The sequence below is a fragment of the Oppia nitens genome, unplaced genomic scaffold, assembly GCF_028296485.1.
Source record: "Oppia nitens isolate AA-2021 unplaced genomic scaffold, nextdenovo-longstitch-racon4-pilon3 scaffold3_pilon_pilon_pilon, whole genome shotgun sequence".
NCBI lineage: Eukaryota > Metazoa > Arthropoda > Arachnida > Sarcoptiformes > Oppiidae > Oppia > Oppia nitens.
The window spans coordinates 6,513,934-6,526,648 of NW_026533221.1; the positions used below are offsets into that span (position 1 = coordinate 6,513,934).

A 12,715-nucleotide genomic window follows, 5' to 3' on the forward strand; every position below is an offset into this window, starting at 1 on the left:
AATTATTTGTTAAATATTTGAATATCAAATCAATTCTTAGATAACAATTATTAATATCAATCTTATCTATCAAATTGAATAAATTTGTGTATTTTAATTGTAATTATGAATTAAATTTTAAATATTTAATTCAATCTTTAATTGAATTCATTAACAATATAATCGATGAAAATCATGACATAAAAACTTATATTTATTGATAAACAATAAATTGAAGTAATTATTATCATTTTTAAAGATACTTTATATATAAATATAATATAACTATTATATTAAATTAATTTCTATTCATTTTAAAAAATAATAAAATTATATTATAACAATTATCAAGTTTGTTTTGATTACCGTATTTGGATTTAATATATAAAGTATCGGTAATATTATTGTCTTTTTTATTATTTGTAAGAAAGTGGTTTTGCATTTAAATTTTGCTAGAAATAAAAATTTAATTATTTTGTATACTATAAATATTATTATCAATTTATTTTTTTTTATAATTGAGACTATGATTCTTAAAAATTCAGTAAATCATAGAAATATCACTATTTTTTAAAATTAATTGAATTACGTATTTGTAGTTATATTGAAAGGAAAATAATGTTTATTTAAAATTTCTTAAATAATTGGTTTTAATAGTTTATATTACGGGTAGTTATATAAAGTTTTTTTTCGAAAAAAAAGTTTGAATGTCTTTGAGGGCGCAATTGTTGTCTAAAGTTATCTAAGAGTTAGACCAATAGTTGATTACATGATAACCTGAACGACAAGTTTTAACATTTATTTAGGTTTTTTGATAACTTGTTTTTCACTTTAAGACTGTGTTTACTCATAGTTACAAAAAAACCGATAAAAAGTCGACAGATTTTTGACTAGTCTTTTAAAAAATAGTATTTATTTAATATATGTCACGTGTAGTGTTGGCAATAAAATTATTTCTAATTTGTTATGAAAACCAATTGTATAGTATTATTAACATATCATTAATTAAAGTCAAAATTATGACAAAACAATATAGCAATAAAAGTGGACAATTGGTTATTGAATTAAGACAACGATTTCTTGAGGAATACGATAATAATAGAGGTTTGTATTGTTTTAATAATATTTTTCTCAAATATTTATATTTATATAATAAATAATAACATTATTGCTTTATACGGTATGATTCTTATCAATTGTTTATTATATATATATTTTATCGATATTACAAAGTATAGTAACTTATAATTTATTATTTTATAAAATATCTTTAAAAAGTACTGCCATTGAATTAGTATTTAACATCCAAGTGTTAAAACTTGAATATTTAGATTATTAATTATTGATATTATTATATTGTATTCAAATGTTTTATATCATTTAAGTACTTAACAGTTAATTTAAAAAATTAAAATTACTCAGATATAGAAATTGAAGTATGCTGATATTTATTTTGATGATGGGTCACAAACAACATAAATATACAATATATAAATTTATATATATTTTAAATATAGTATTAATTGATGCAATTTATATTTGAAAGGTTTATAAAATATTTTACAATGGTTTTAATGCATTTTATTTTGTTAATCAAATTGAGGTTTTCTGATAAACTATTTGTATTGTCATTAAACTTATATAAAAAAAAACATTGAATTGAATTACTATGAATAATACAAATACAGTACAATGAGCTACACATACATACAAATTGTAAGATAAATATTGTATAGATTTCTAAAACACAATTAACCCAAATCATTAACATTCACTAGTGATCATAATTTTTTCTAAATTATTATTATTTATAAATCATTTTTATTATATTTTATTTAAAACTATATTTAATTTATTATAATTAATTAAATATAAATGTTAATTATTTTTTCGAAAGAAACTTTGTTTTCTTAAAAATTGGGTTTATTTTTATTAAGTTATTAACAATAACATTATTACATGTATAATAAATATTATACATTATTATCAATTTTATAATTTTGGGTAAATTTGTAAATTATTTTGAAATTGCTTATCCTTGACAAACTAATTTAATGTTAGTAAATATAATTAAATACAAATACAATACTAAGTTTATTAAAATAAAATCAATTGTCAATAGATTTATATAATGATGAAGACGTGGACACAATTCGGACAAACGACTGGTATGTCAAACGATTTTTATTAGCGCGCCGTCGGGATGTCGACCAAGCGTTTCACATGATTAGAGATACTATGAGATGGAGACAACAGTTTGGTTTATCAGACATGAAGGACACCGACTTTCCCGCAGAGTTTTATAAAGTCGGCGGACTTTTCTCATATGAGAAAGACTTGGAGGGAAATGTTGTCATTTATTTACGAATACGAATGCATCGGAAGATACCGGAAATGGCGGAACCAATTAAAAAGTTTTTAATGTTTATTGTTAACAAAGTTGATAAAGAAGTTGATGGTAATGGTATGGCCATTGTGTTTGACTGTTCGGGTGCCGGCTATTCCAATATGGATATGGATTTCTTGTCATTTTTGATAACCGCCGGTAACTCGTATTTTCCCGTTGGACTCAAATATATTCTCGTTTACGAACTTTCGTGGCTTTTAAATGCTTTCCGCAAAATTGCAATGTCTTTAATACCGCAAACATTTTTACCACTTATTAAATTTGCCGATAAATCTAATGTAAAACAATATATAACTACTGAAGCATTGCCTGATTTTATGGGCGGAACCTGTAAACGAAATTACAGATATGTACCAAATGGATGTACAACTGTTGCCAAACTGGCCATTGAAAATGGTTTCACTCAGACAGATATTGACCGCATTTTGCCATTTTATGAACCACTTCTTGAAGAAGCTGACAAAGCATTACAAAACAATCATTATATCAACAAAATAAATGACAAAAATGATATTGAATTAAACGAAATTAATGAAACTAAAGATATAATAAAAGATAGCATTGTTTGTCAAAATAAAACGATTCAAAAGTCAACTATAATGGGAATATTTCCTAACGATTTCATACAATTAATATATAGCTCACACTCGGAGTCGTATGAATCCAATGTTTTACTGCAAAATTTGTCGGACACTCCGATTGCATATAAAATTCAATGCAATAACGCCAACAATTACATAGTGTATCCCCGTTTGGGTGTCATCATGAGTGGCGCCAATGTCCGCTGTAATATCCAATTGATGTCCGAACAAAGTTACCGAAAACACGACAAGTTTCTTATTGTATCGGTTCCGGTCAATGATCATAAACTTACTGTCAATCAATTTGCCAAATTATGGACTGAAAACGATACTAAAACTAATATATATTCTCATAAATTGTTGACAACATTAAGTGAATTTGTTAATGAAAATAATAGCAATGTATTGATGGGAAAAAAGATGGCTGAAAGTGATCTAAATGAAGAAGTGGTAACATTGCGATCGTTGTGTCAACAGTTGGAAAGACGCCAAACACAGCTATCACTCCTCCTCTATGTCTTACTAATAGCAATGTCTATACTCTTGATTTTGGTCTTATATAGCCATTCATACACTGAATTCCTATCACTTGAAAGTCTAACTATACGTAAGTTTGCGCCCAAAGTGTTTGTCACCAATGAGTGAATTTTATATTTATTTAAACAAAACTTTACTTTATTTGTTTATAACTATTAAATTGAATATCTATTTACGTTATGTACAAAAAAATAATTATTTTTAATTTATATATTTGTTAAATTTTTATTATAAAAGATTTTTATAAAAGATTATTTTTAATACTTGATTGTGTAAATAATGTTTAGGTCACAGAATAAGCACAAAACATAAAAAACAAACAAACAATAAATAATTTTGTTTGTATTAAGTTGTGATATAAAATATAGCTCAAGAATTTAGACTTTTATGTATACATTATGTTGAAATAATTGTCCAAATATTCATAAAATTTGATACAATTTCTATACAATGTATATTATTTTGATAATTTATTAGTATTGTTATTAGAATACTAGAATATATTTCAATATACTATAGTCTTATAATTATAAATTTGTAATAGCAATTAAAAATTATTATATAACAAATGTTTATATGAAATAGTTTATATGATTTTAATTATTCAAGATTATTAAAGTTAATAATAATTTTTTATTCTCAAATAAAAAATAAATGTTTAAAATAAAAATATGTATTTTTAAATAAGTTTTTGAAAACCATTAAGTCATAAATTATTTTATGAATACAGTATATATGGAAAAAGATTTATTTTAGTAGAGATTCTGAAATAAATACACTTTTTGTTAAAAATGGTCTTTTAAAGCAACTTTTAATGTGAATATCAATTATCGACGGATATATTACTCTATTCAAGGTTAGCAATGAATGAATGAGTGTAAGARAGAGAGAGAGAGAGAGAGAGAGAGAGAGAGAAGTTTCTAATAATATATATGCAACTCATGGGCACATCTTATAACATCCCTGTTCTCAAAATATTCATTTACACCATCAAACCGTTACACTTACTATATGTCTCTCCTTATTAAGCAATAAAAAAATCAGTCGACTCTATAGCAAAGTCTGGAGTCTGAGTGAAAGTTTGTTGGCTTTTGAATTCAACTATTTTTACTCTTAAGTCAAGTATTCAATTGAAAGACAATTATTTATGAAATAATTGTTTTAATTGTTGTAATCAAGAATATCACGAAACGGATCAATTGTGAGGCAAAACAATAAAAACAATTATACAATGAATCAAAAGATAGTAAAATCAGAGATTTTAGAAGACTTAAGACAGTTGTTTGGCTTTTATATCATAATAATAATATAATAATAATCTTTACTTTACTGTCAAAACATAAATGCAATTAAAATGGTGTTACAATAGATTTGGTGTTACAATAATTATAATTATATAATCATTTGATGTAATAATAATTATATAATAATAATAATAATCAAAATGAAATATATTTTTATAGATTTTATAGTAGTTGTTATATTTGTTTTGATTAGATATCTTAAAAGCATTTGCGGTGAACAATAGCAGGTCCGGCCTCGTCGTACTCTTGCTTGGAGATCCACATCTGTTGGAAAGTAGACAGAGAGGCGAGGATTGAGCCTCCGATCCAAACCGAGTATTTCCTTTCAGGTGGTGCGATGATCTTGATCTTGATGGTGGCGGGTGCCAGGGCAGTGATCTCCTTTTGCATGCGGTCAGCAATACCCGGATACATAGTGGTACCACCAGACATGACAGTGTTGGCAAATAGATCCTTACGGATATCAATGTCGCACTTCATGATTGAATTGTATGTCGTCTCATGGATACCACAGGCTTCCATACCCAAGAAGGAAGGCTGGAAAAGAGCTTCGGGTGCGCGGAAACGTTCGCCTCCAATGGTGATGACCTGTCCGTCGGGCAATTCATATGATTTCTCGAGACTGGAAGATGTGGCAGCGGTGGCCATTTCATTCTCAAAGTCGAGGGCAACGTAGCACAGCTTCTCCTTAATATCGCGAACGATCTCCCGCTCAGCTGTTGTGACGAAAGAGTAACCGCGTTCTGTGAGGATCTTCATCAAGTAGTCAGTTAAGTCACGGCCAGCCATATCCAGACGCAAGATTGCATGAGGCAAAGCATATCCCTCATAAATGGGAACAGTGTGAGACACACCATCTCCAGAGTCCAATACAATACCAGTTGTACGACCAGAAGCATAGAGGGAGAGTACGGCTTGAATGGCAACGTATACGGCGGGGCTGTTGAAGGTCTCAAACATAATTTGGGTCATCTTTTCTCTGTTAGCTTTGGGATTAAGGGGGGCTTCAGTCAAGAGGACAGGACTCTCTTCTGGGGCAATACGGAGCTCATTGTAGAAGGTGTGATGCCAGATCTTTTCCATGTCATCCCAATTGGTAACGATACCATGTTCAATGGGGTATTTCAGGGTAAGGATACCTCTTTTGCTCTGGGCTTCGTCTCCAACATACGAGTCCTTGTTACCCATACCCACCATAACTCCCTGATGTCTGGGTCGGCCAACAATGGATGGGAAGACAGCTCGGGGAGCGTCATCACCAGCAAAGCCTGCTTTGCACATTCCGGAACCATTGTCTACAACAAGAGCGGTCACTTCGTCGTCGCACATATTGATTTGATTTGATTTGTTGTTTGACTAAACTGTTAGTTATAATTATAAAGTATTGCTAACACTGTTTTAGCTTAGTCTTCACCAAAGACACGGACACTGCAAACTCTAGAACTCAACTGACTTTTTCAAACACAAGAGCTCCCGATTTTGGTCTCTTAACATATAATGTCATCCAATGCAAGTGCTTAAACACCGCGTGCGCCGGAGTCACCACAAGCACTGTCAACATAACTATTACCAAAAATGTCAATGAAGAGCACTGGGAGTTATTTAAGGATCAAAGGGTGTTCTCCCAGAGATTCTTTCCATTCAAACATACATTTAAAGCTATCGTTGAACAGGAATGTCATGCTTTTCACTTCACTATATCTTATGCCTCTATTTGTCCATTCATTCAGTTTTCATTCACAGGTCATTATCTGAGTTCACTATAATATTGTTTCAAACTTTTTATTAAAACTAATAATTTGTTGGGTTTTCATGAAACATAGTATTATCTATTTTAGTTTAAATAAATATATTTTAATATTAAGCCATATATAGTATTTTATATTTAAATAAGAAAAAATGTATTAAATAATGTATGTTTGAATTATTGTTCGTTTAAATTAATTTTTAATTTTTTCAATTTGCAAATTCAGTAAAATATAAACTAATTTTAATATTGTATATAAGTTTAAAAAAATATAAAATTCAAATGCATAAAAATATTTAAAAATTGTTATCAATATACTAAATATACAAATAGCGCCAAAAATATAAGGACCTAATTAAGGAAAGCAAGAAATTCTTAAACAGTTCCTGACGTATGAGTCTTTGCTTAAGTTTCCATATAATTATCAAAACTTAATATAAAGTCTATGAGTAGTCGTCTTCAGACATGAATTCATTCAATGCTATTCTTGTATTTGTGAGTAAACTCATACCATTACTTATCCCCCGTCCATACATACACATAGACACAGTTATAGTACGATCCATACGAGCATAACATCATATCACTACTCAGACAGGGCTCACATCACATCACACCCCATCCCATGCCTTAAATGGGTCTCAAATGAATAGAGCTCTTCAATGAAAATGTTTACTAAACCATTGCTGAGGCAAACAATTAAGCTCTCTCTCWCTCTCTCTCTCTCTCTCTCTCTCTCTCTCTCTTGCTTTCTATCTTCTGTATGACTAACTTATAATAACAGTTCTCTTCTTAGGCAAAGATTCGTCACTTTCACTCTCAAAATGGTTTCAATTTATTTAGCAAAACATGTATTAATTTTGTTCAACACTTATACTAAGTCTGATTAAATGCCAAAACTATTGTCGAAAAAAATACTTTTTATAAAATAATATTTTATTGTCAAAGTTCGTTAACTTGCGACTCATAAGCATCTAATTATCTTAAAAATAAATTACAATTATTTCATAAAAATTAATTTTTAATAATTATTTCTTATAATAAATTTTATGAATAGAAAATAATTAAAAAAGTAATCATTATTAATCATAACTTATTGATTAAAAAATATAAGTATTAAATATACAGTATATGTGATTAACATAAAGGGTGTGTCAGTTGTTGATAGAAGTGTTATCAATCGATTACCAATCGGATGCACCAAATCTTTGAATAATCTTTTGTTGATCCGATAATTCAATTTTAATTTTCTTTCTCATATAAAATATGGGACAATCACAGCTATTATGTTTAAGAGATAAATTTAGTCATCAATTATTAAATACTCATTTAGTTTGATTGCAAACCTCGTGCATATGACTTCTTCAATAAGACTTCCCTGACATCTTTGACATTGTGTCCACAATTTATTGAATTTAACCTCTAATTCATTGAGTCGCTGTACTTCACTTTGATAGAGTTCGGGCTCATCTTCAACACAGTAGTCACAAGTGGCTAATTCTTTAATACATTAAAAATAAATATATATTTCATAAAAATTAAAAATAATTTTATCAAAAATTCAGTAAAAATAATGTACTGTAAAATTGTAAGTTAATAATAGTTAACTAGGATAATTGTTATCATAAATGTTAGTAGCTAAAATAAAATTAAGTAACCGTAACACATTTTAATTATTAAAAACGTTATTTTTAAAATAGATAAAAAAAAGTCAAAAATAAATGTTTTAATCATACATTTGACTAATAATCATCACTTACTGTCGTCATTGAGCGGTGTTTTACATTTAATACAAGTCTGTCGTTTGCTGGTGAACTTGGAGAGTGCGCCCACTTTAGATGTGACCACCGTTTTGGTTCGGGTGTGATCACCTCCTAAAGTTTGTTATTAAATGTTACTATGCATACAATGACTAATAAAATTGACAAAAAATGCAAAACTCACTTAAAATAACAGATTCAGTCCTTTCTTTAAACATTGGCTCAAATATTCTGATCAAAGGTTTGGACAACTGATTCTCTAAATAGTATTGAGTGTCAATCGGAATATTATTGTCCAATACATACAACGGATCTTCTGATTTTTGATAAGCAGGAGTTCCTTTAGCCGCAGCTATTATAACAAACGGCACTCTATCGCCAAGTTTTGGAGCGGAACCGGCATCTCGTTTGGCCATTCGGTGAGCCAACTCTACGTGTGCCTGTTTAGCCGCATATTCGCTATCATTTTTGGTTAACTCTTTAGTAATAATTAAATTAGAAATATCTACGCGATTACAAAGTAAATCAGATATTGTTTGTTTGGCGTAATCTACGGCTCCCTCCTGGTCGCGATCAATCAAAAGTTTCTGTAAACACGTACTAATCATATTAGCCACAAGTGGACAGTTGTCTCTACGCACTGTTTCGATGCCTTTACAATCCATTTTATCGTATTTCTCAGGTTTAGTCCAATAAAGACCCGCATATCGCTTCTTATTAATTAAAAGATAAGGAAAATATACTTTTTCAAACTCAAGTTTAATAGGACTGATAAACTTTTTGGTGATCTCAATGGCCGCCTGTTGACCAAATTTCATGGCTTCCGATACCGTTTTAACACCAAAGTTAACCATAACTGAATCGGTGTCACCATAAATAACTTGAGCGTCTTTAGGGTAACCATTGTCTACTGTATACATTTCTTCGACACTTTTTTTGGTCAAATCTATCATCAGTCGGCCGAATGCCGTCACACTTTGGGATATATCAAGACACGGAAGTTTACCCACTTGTGCTCCGGTAAAGCCATACACAGAGTTGGCACTAATTTTAAGAGCCAATTGTCTGCCGTCTAATACTTTTCTTTTCAGTGGATCTTTTTCTTTCTTAAGATCTTCTTTGGCTTTCTTTCTTGCGGCCAACAAGTCTTCTAAAATTTCGGGTAACAATCCTTTGCGGACATCTGTTTTGACAAAATAGCTACCGGCGGGCGTCCGGATGTACTGATCCTCTTTCATTTCGTTAATCTTTTTTGGTTGAAGAAGAGTTGTATAACACAAATTATGTGCCATCATTATAGAGGGATATAGTGACGCAAAATCAAGAGTCGCAATGGGAACATCATAATAACCTCTGACCGGTTCAATGACAAGAGCGCCGCTAAAGTCATCTCCTTGTGCCGGCTTAAGAGATGGCATTAACAGATCCTGTTCCAGGGCTTTACGTAATAATTGAGATACAACTTTCACCTGTTGACCTCTGGTCAATAAGTATGACAGAGGAACTCCAGTCACTCTCGCCATTTCCATGTAATTAATAATACACATCAATTTATCAATCAGTTTCAATGGCAGCAAAGCATCTTTGAGACAATAGACGGCCAGACGTTTGCGGGTTTGATCGGTTCCGTTCTGTAATTCAGTAATTATCGAGTGATGGACATCTTCTTTCTGTTCTTGAAGAAAGTGATAGCTGACTGCATTCAATGTATAAGATCTTAATTTGTAATCTCTTAACAAAACCAACAGTAAGTCGAACTGAACTCTTCCTTCAATATTAATGTCTTTATTCTCGCGTTTTCCCAATTGTTTTGATTGAAGAACTCTAGTCCTGACCTTTGTCTGGCTTCTCTTAATTCGACCCAAAAATGGAAATGTATTACATTTGATATGTTTGGCTCTTTCAATAAGATATCCTAAATCGAAATTCTGAATATTATAACCAGTAATCATATCGGGATCACATTCGCGGACAAAGTCAGCCCAAGCATTAAGCAATTTCTTTTCGTCTTCAAAACACTTAACTTCATTGCCAACAATAGGCGCACAATCCTTCAGACAGAATATCACTTTAATAAACGGTTCTCTCTCTCCTTGTCTTATAACATAATTGGCTATTTGAATGACTGGATCCATATCTGGCTCAGGGAAGATACCTTTTCTTCCGGCGCATTCAATGTCAAAGCTTAATACTCGAAGAGGTGCTATTTTAGACCAATTACCCTCCGGTTCATATGACTTAAACTTATTATAGGCAATGTCTACTTCTAATTGACAGCGAGAGTCCATTTCTTCAACATTACGTATAGTATAAGTGCCGGCCGGCAACTCAATCCAATTACAGCCAACAACGTGTGTATCGACCATAAATCGGATGTCATAATCAATATTACTTTCATATGACTGAATGCCTTCAGTAGAGAAAGCACTGCTATTTGACAGAATACGCGCGGCTGCGGCCACCAATCGTGGCAAACACATCGTTATCTTAAGAAATGGTATTTTTTCATAGCCTTTATAGCCATAAATAGACTGTTTCTGAATAATATCAACGGCCAAAACAGCATTTTCAATGTTATCGTTATTGGATCTCATATCTTGAATGACAGCTTTATTTAATTTGTCCATAAATTGAGACAAATTCTCTTTCTTTATACTATTCGGTGACGGGATATAAAAATACGGAGCAAAACCATGTATGTGACAGACGACTGACATACCATTATCAGTGACGCCAAACATTCTCATAATAGGTGCCACTCCTTCTTTAGGTCCGGGCATTCCTGACCTCACGGGTCCAATGTATGAATCGATGTCTATTTGTTGGAATATAATGTCATCCGTCTCGGCATTCACTTCACCTCTTTCTGGTCGAGACCACCGAACGTTGCTATGAGTGGTTTCCGGCGCTGAAACTGAAGTTAATTTATGGTTAATATCTTAATAAGAAAATCGTTTAATATTTTATAAAATACATACACATATCGTCGACCACATCCATGTCGTCTTGATTGTACTCTTCTTGAGAATCAAACTCCATATCGTCGTGAATGTCATCCAAGTCATCGTCGATGTCGTCATTATTCTGTCGAGACTTCTTCGGCGGTTGTGATTCGTTTGGCTTTGAATTTACATCAAAATTCTTTGTTTTGGTAAATGAAGACTTTGTTCCGGCATTACCTCTATTACCAAAACCAAAACCTTTCTTCTTGTTGTCCATCGATGACCACAATTGATATCAAACTCACTTCAAGAGAGTGTAATCAAAGCGACAATACTTTTGGCGCTATTTCTACACAAAGTATTGTCATATCTTTTGACTAAAACATTCAATTTATTAAACTATAAATACATTCAAATCATTCAAATCAATAATATATTAAAATAATATATTTATTTATAAAATTAATTAAATATTTTAATGTTTATTAAATTAAAGTTATTATATATTTATTTAATTATGAATATCATTAAAACATTTGTTGTCTATAACTAACTTTAACTGTATTTAACTAATGCTTTAAACTTAAAACAGTACAATATTTTAGTAAATGCATGATTTAGACCTTTTTTAGTTTATTCGATTATATAGACTTAATATATATAAAATTTATAACAAAAAGCTCTGATCGATAGCATAATTATCGGCAAACGATACGAAAGCGTTGTTTTGTGTGTTTGAAGACTCAGTCAGTGTTTGACAAAAGTTGTGATCTTTTAATCATTTAATTGTCTTTAATATCACCACTACTTAGTCTAAGACATTGGTTTGTGACTTACGTTTGTTAAATACATAGACATCTGTTTTGAAGACATGGCATACAAAGGGTCGCAGAAGATTCAGAAAGTGATGGTTCAGCCCATTAACCTTATCTTCAGATATCTGCAGAATAGGGCTCGCATTCAGGTGTGGCTAACGGAGAATATAACGATGAGAATTGAAGGACATATTATCGGATTTGATGAATACATGAATCTGGTCTTAGATGACGCACAAGAAGTCTATATGAAGACCAAAGTACGCAAACCAATTGGTCGCATACTTCTGAAGGGCGAAAACATTACACTTATTATGAGTACACAACCGCCACAGTAATAGCTGATCCCATTTGATGTCATCACACTATCACTACTATTATTATTTGACGACTATTTATATGATAATTAATGTCTAAACTATAGTTTACTTTATTTCTCATTATTGTATTTTTGTAATTAATGTATCATTTTATATATTAATATTATTAATCATTTAATAAATAATAAATTAATAGATTTGTTAACAAATACAAGATATTTGAAAGACAAAAGTTTAGACATTTATACGACAATTAAATTGTTTGAAACCATTTGTTTGATTGAGTTATCACTTTTGTTTGGTTCAAACTTATGGTTAACTTT

General features: G+C 30.6%; 4 protein-coding genes across 4 annotated transcripts; 2 read left to right on the top strand and 2 right to left on the bottom strand.

Moving 5' to 3' along the window:
• The first annotated feature begins 813 nt into the window (after positions 1 to 813).
• Positions 814 to 3,667, top strand: LOC128957604 (motile sperm domain-containing protein 2-like). Its single transcript, XM_054303400.1, has 2 exons — positions 814 to 1,083; positions 2,102 to 3,667. The coding sequence occupies exons 1-2, from the start codon at positions 903 to 905 to the stop codon at positions 3,610 to 3,612; spliced, it is 1,692 nt and encodes a 563-aa protein (XP_054159375.1). The 5' UTR covers positions 814 to 902; the 3' UTR covers positions 3,613 to 3,667.
• Positions 3,668 to 4,940: 1,273 nt separating this feature from the next.
• On the bottom strand, positions 4,941 to 6,308 carry LOC128957416 (actin-5C-like). Its single transcript, XM_054303169.1, has one exon. It carries the CDS (start codon positions 6,135 to 6,137, stop codon positions 5,007 to 5,009), a length of 1,131 nt encoding a protein of 376 aa, XP_054159144.1. The 5' UTR covers positions 6,138 to 6,308; the 3' UTR covers positions 4,941 to 5,006.
• Positions 6,309 to 7,708: 1,400 nt separating this feature from the next.
• Positions 7,709 to 11,617, bottom strand: LOC128958611 (DNA polymerase delta catalytic subunit-like). Its single transcript, XM_054304496.1, has 5 exons — positions 11,294 to 11,617; positions 8,500 to 11,229; positions 8,316 to 8,429; positions 7,902 to 8,055; positions 7,709 to 7,836 (listed from the first exon to the last, which is right to left on the bottom strand). Exons 1-5 carry the CDS (start codon positions 11,532 to 11,534, stop codon positions 7,740 to 7,742), a joined length of 3,336 nt encoding a protein of 1,111 aa, XP_054160471.1. The 5' UTR covers positions 11,535 to 11,617; the 3' UTR covers positions 7,709 to 7,739.
• Positions 11,618 to 11,937: 320 nt separating this feature from the next.
• LOC128957672 (probable small nuclear ribonucleoprotein E) lies at positions 11,938 to 12,576 on the top strand. The gene has a single exon (XM_054303476.1). It carries the CDS (start codon positions 12,129 to 12,131, stop codon positions 12,408 to 12,410), a length of 282 nt encoding a protein of 93 aa, XP_054159451.1. The 5' UTR covers positions 11,938 to 12,128; the 3' UTR covers positions 12,411 to 12,576.
• Positions 12,577 to 12,715: the final 139 nt, after the last annotated feature.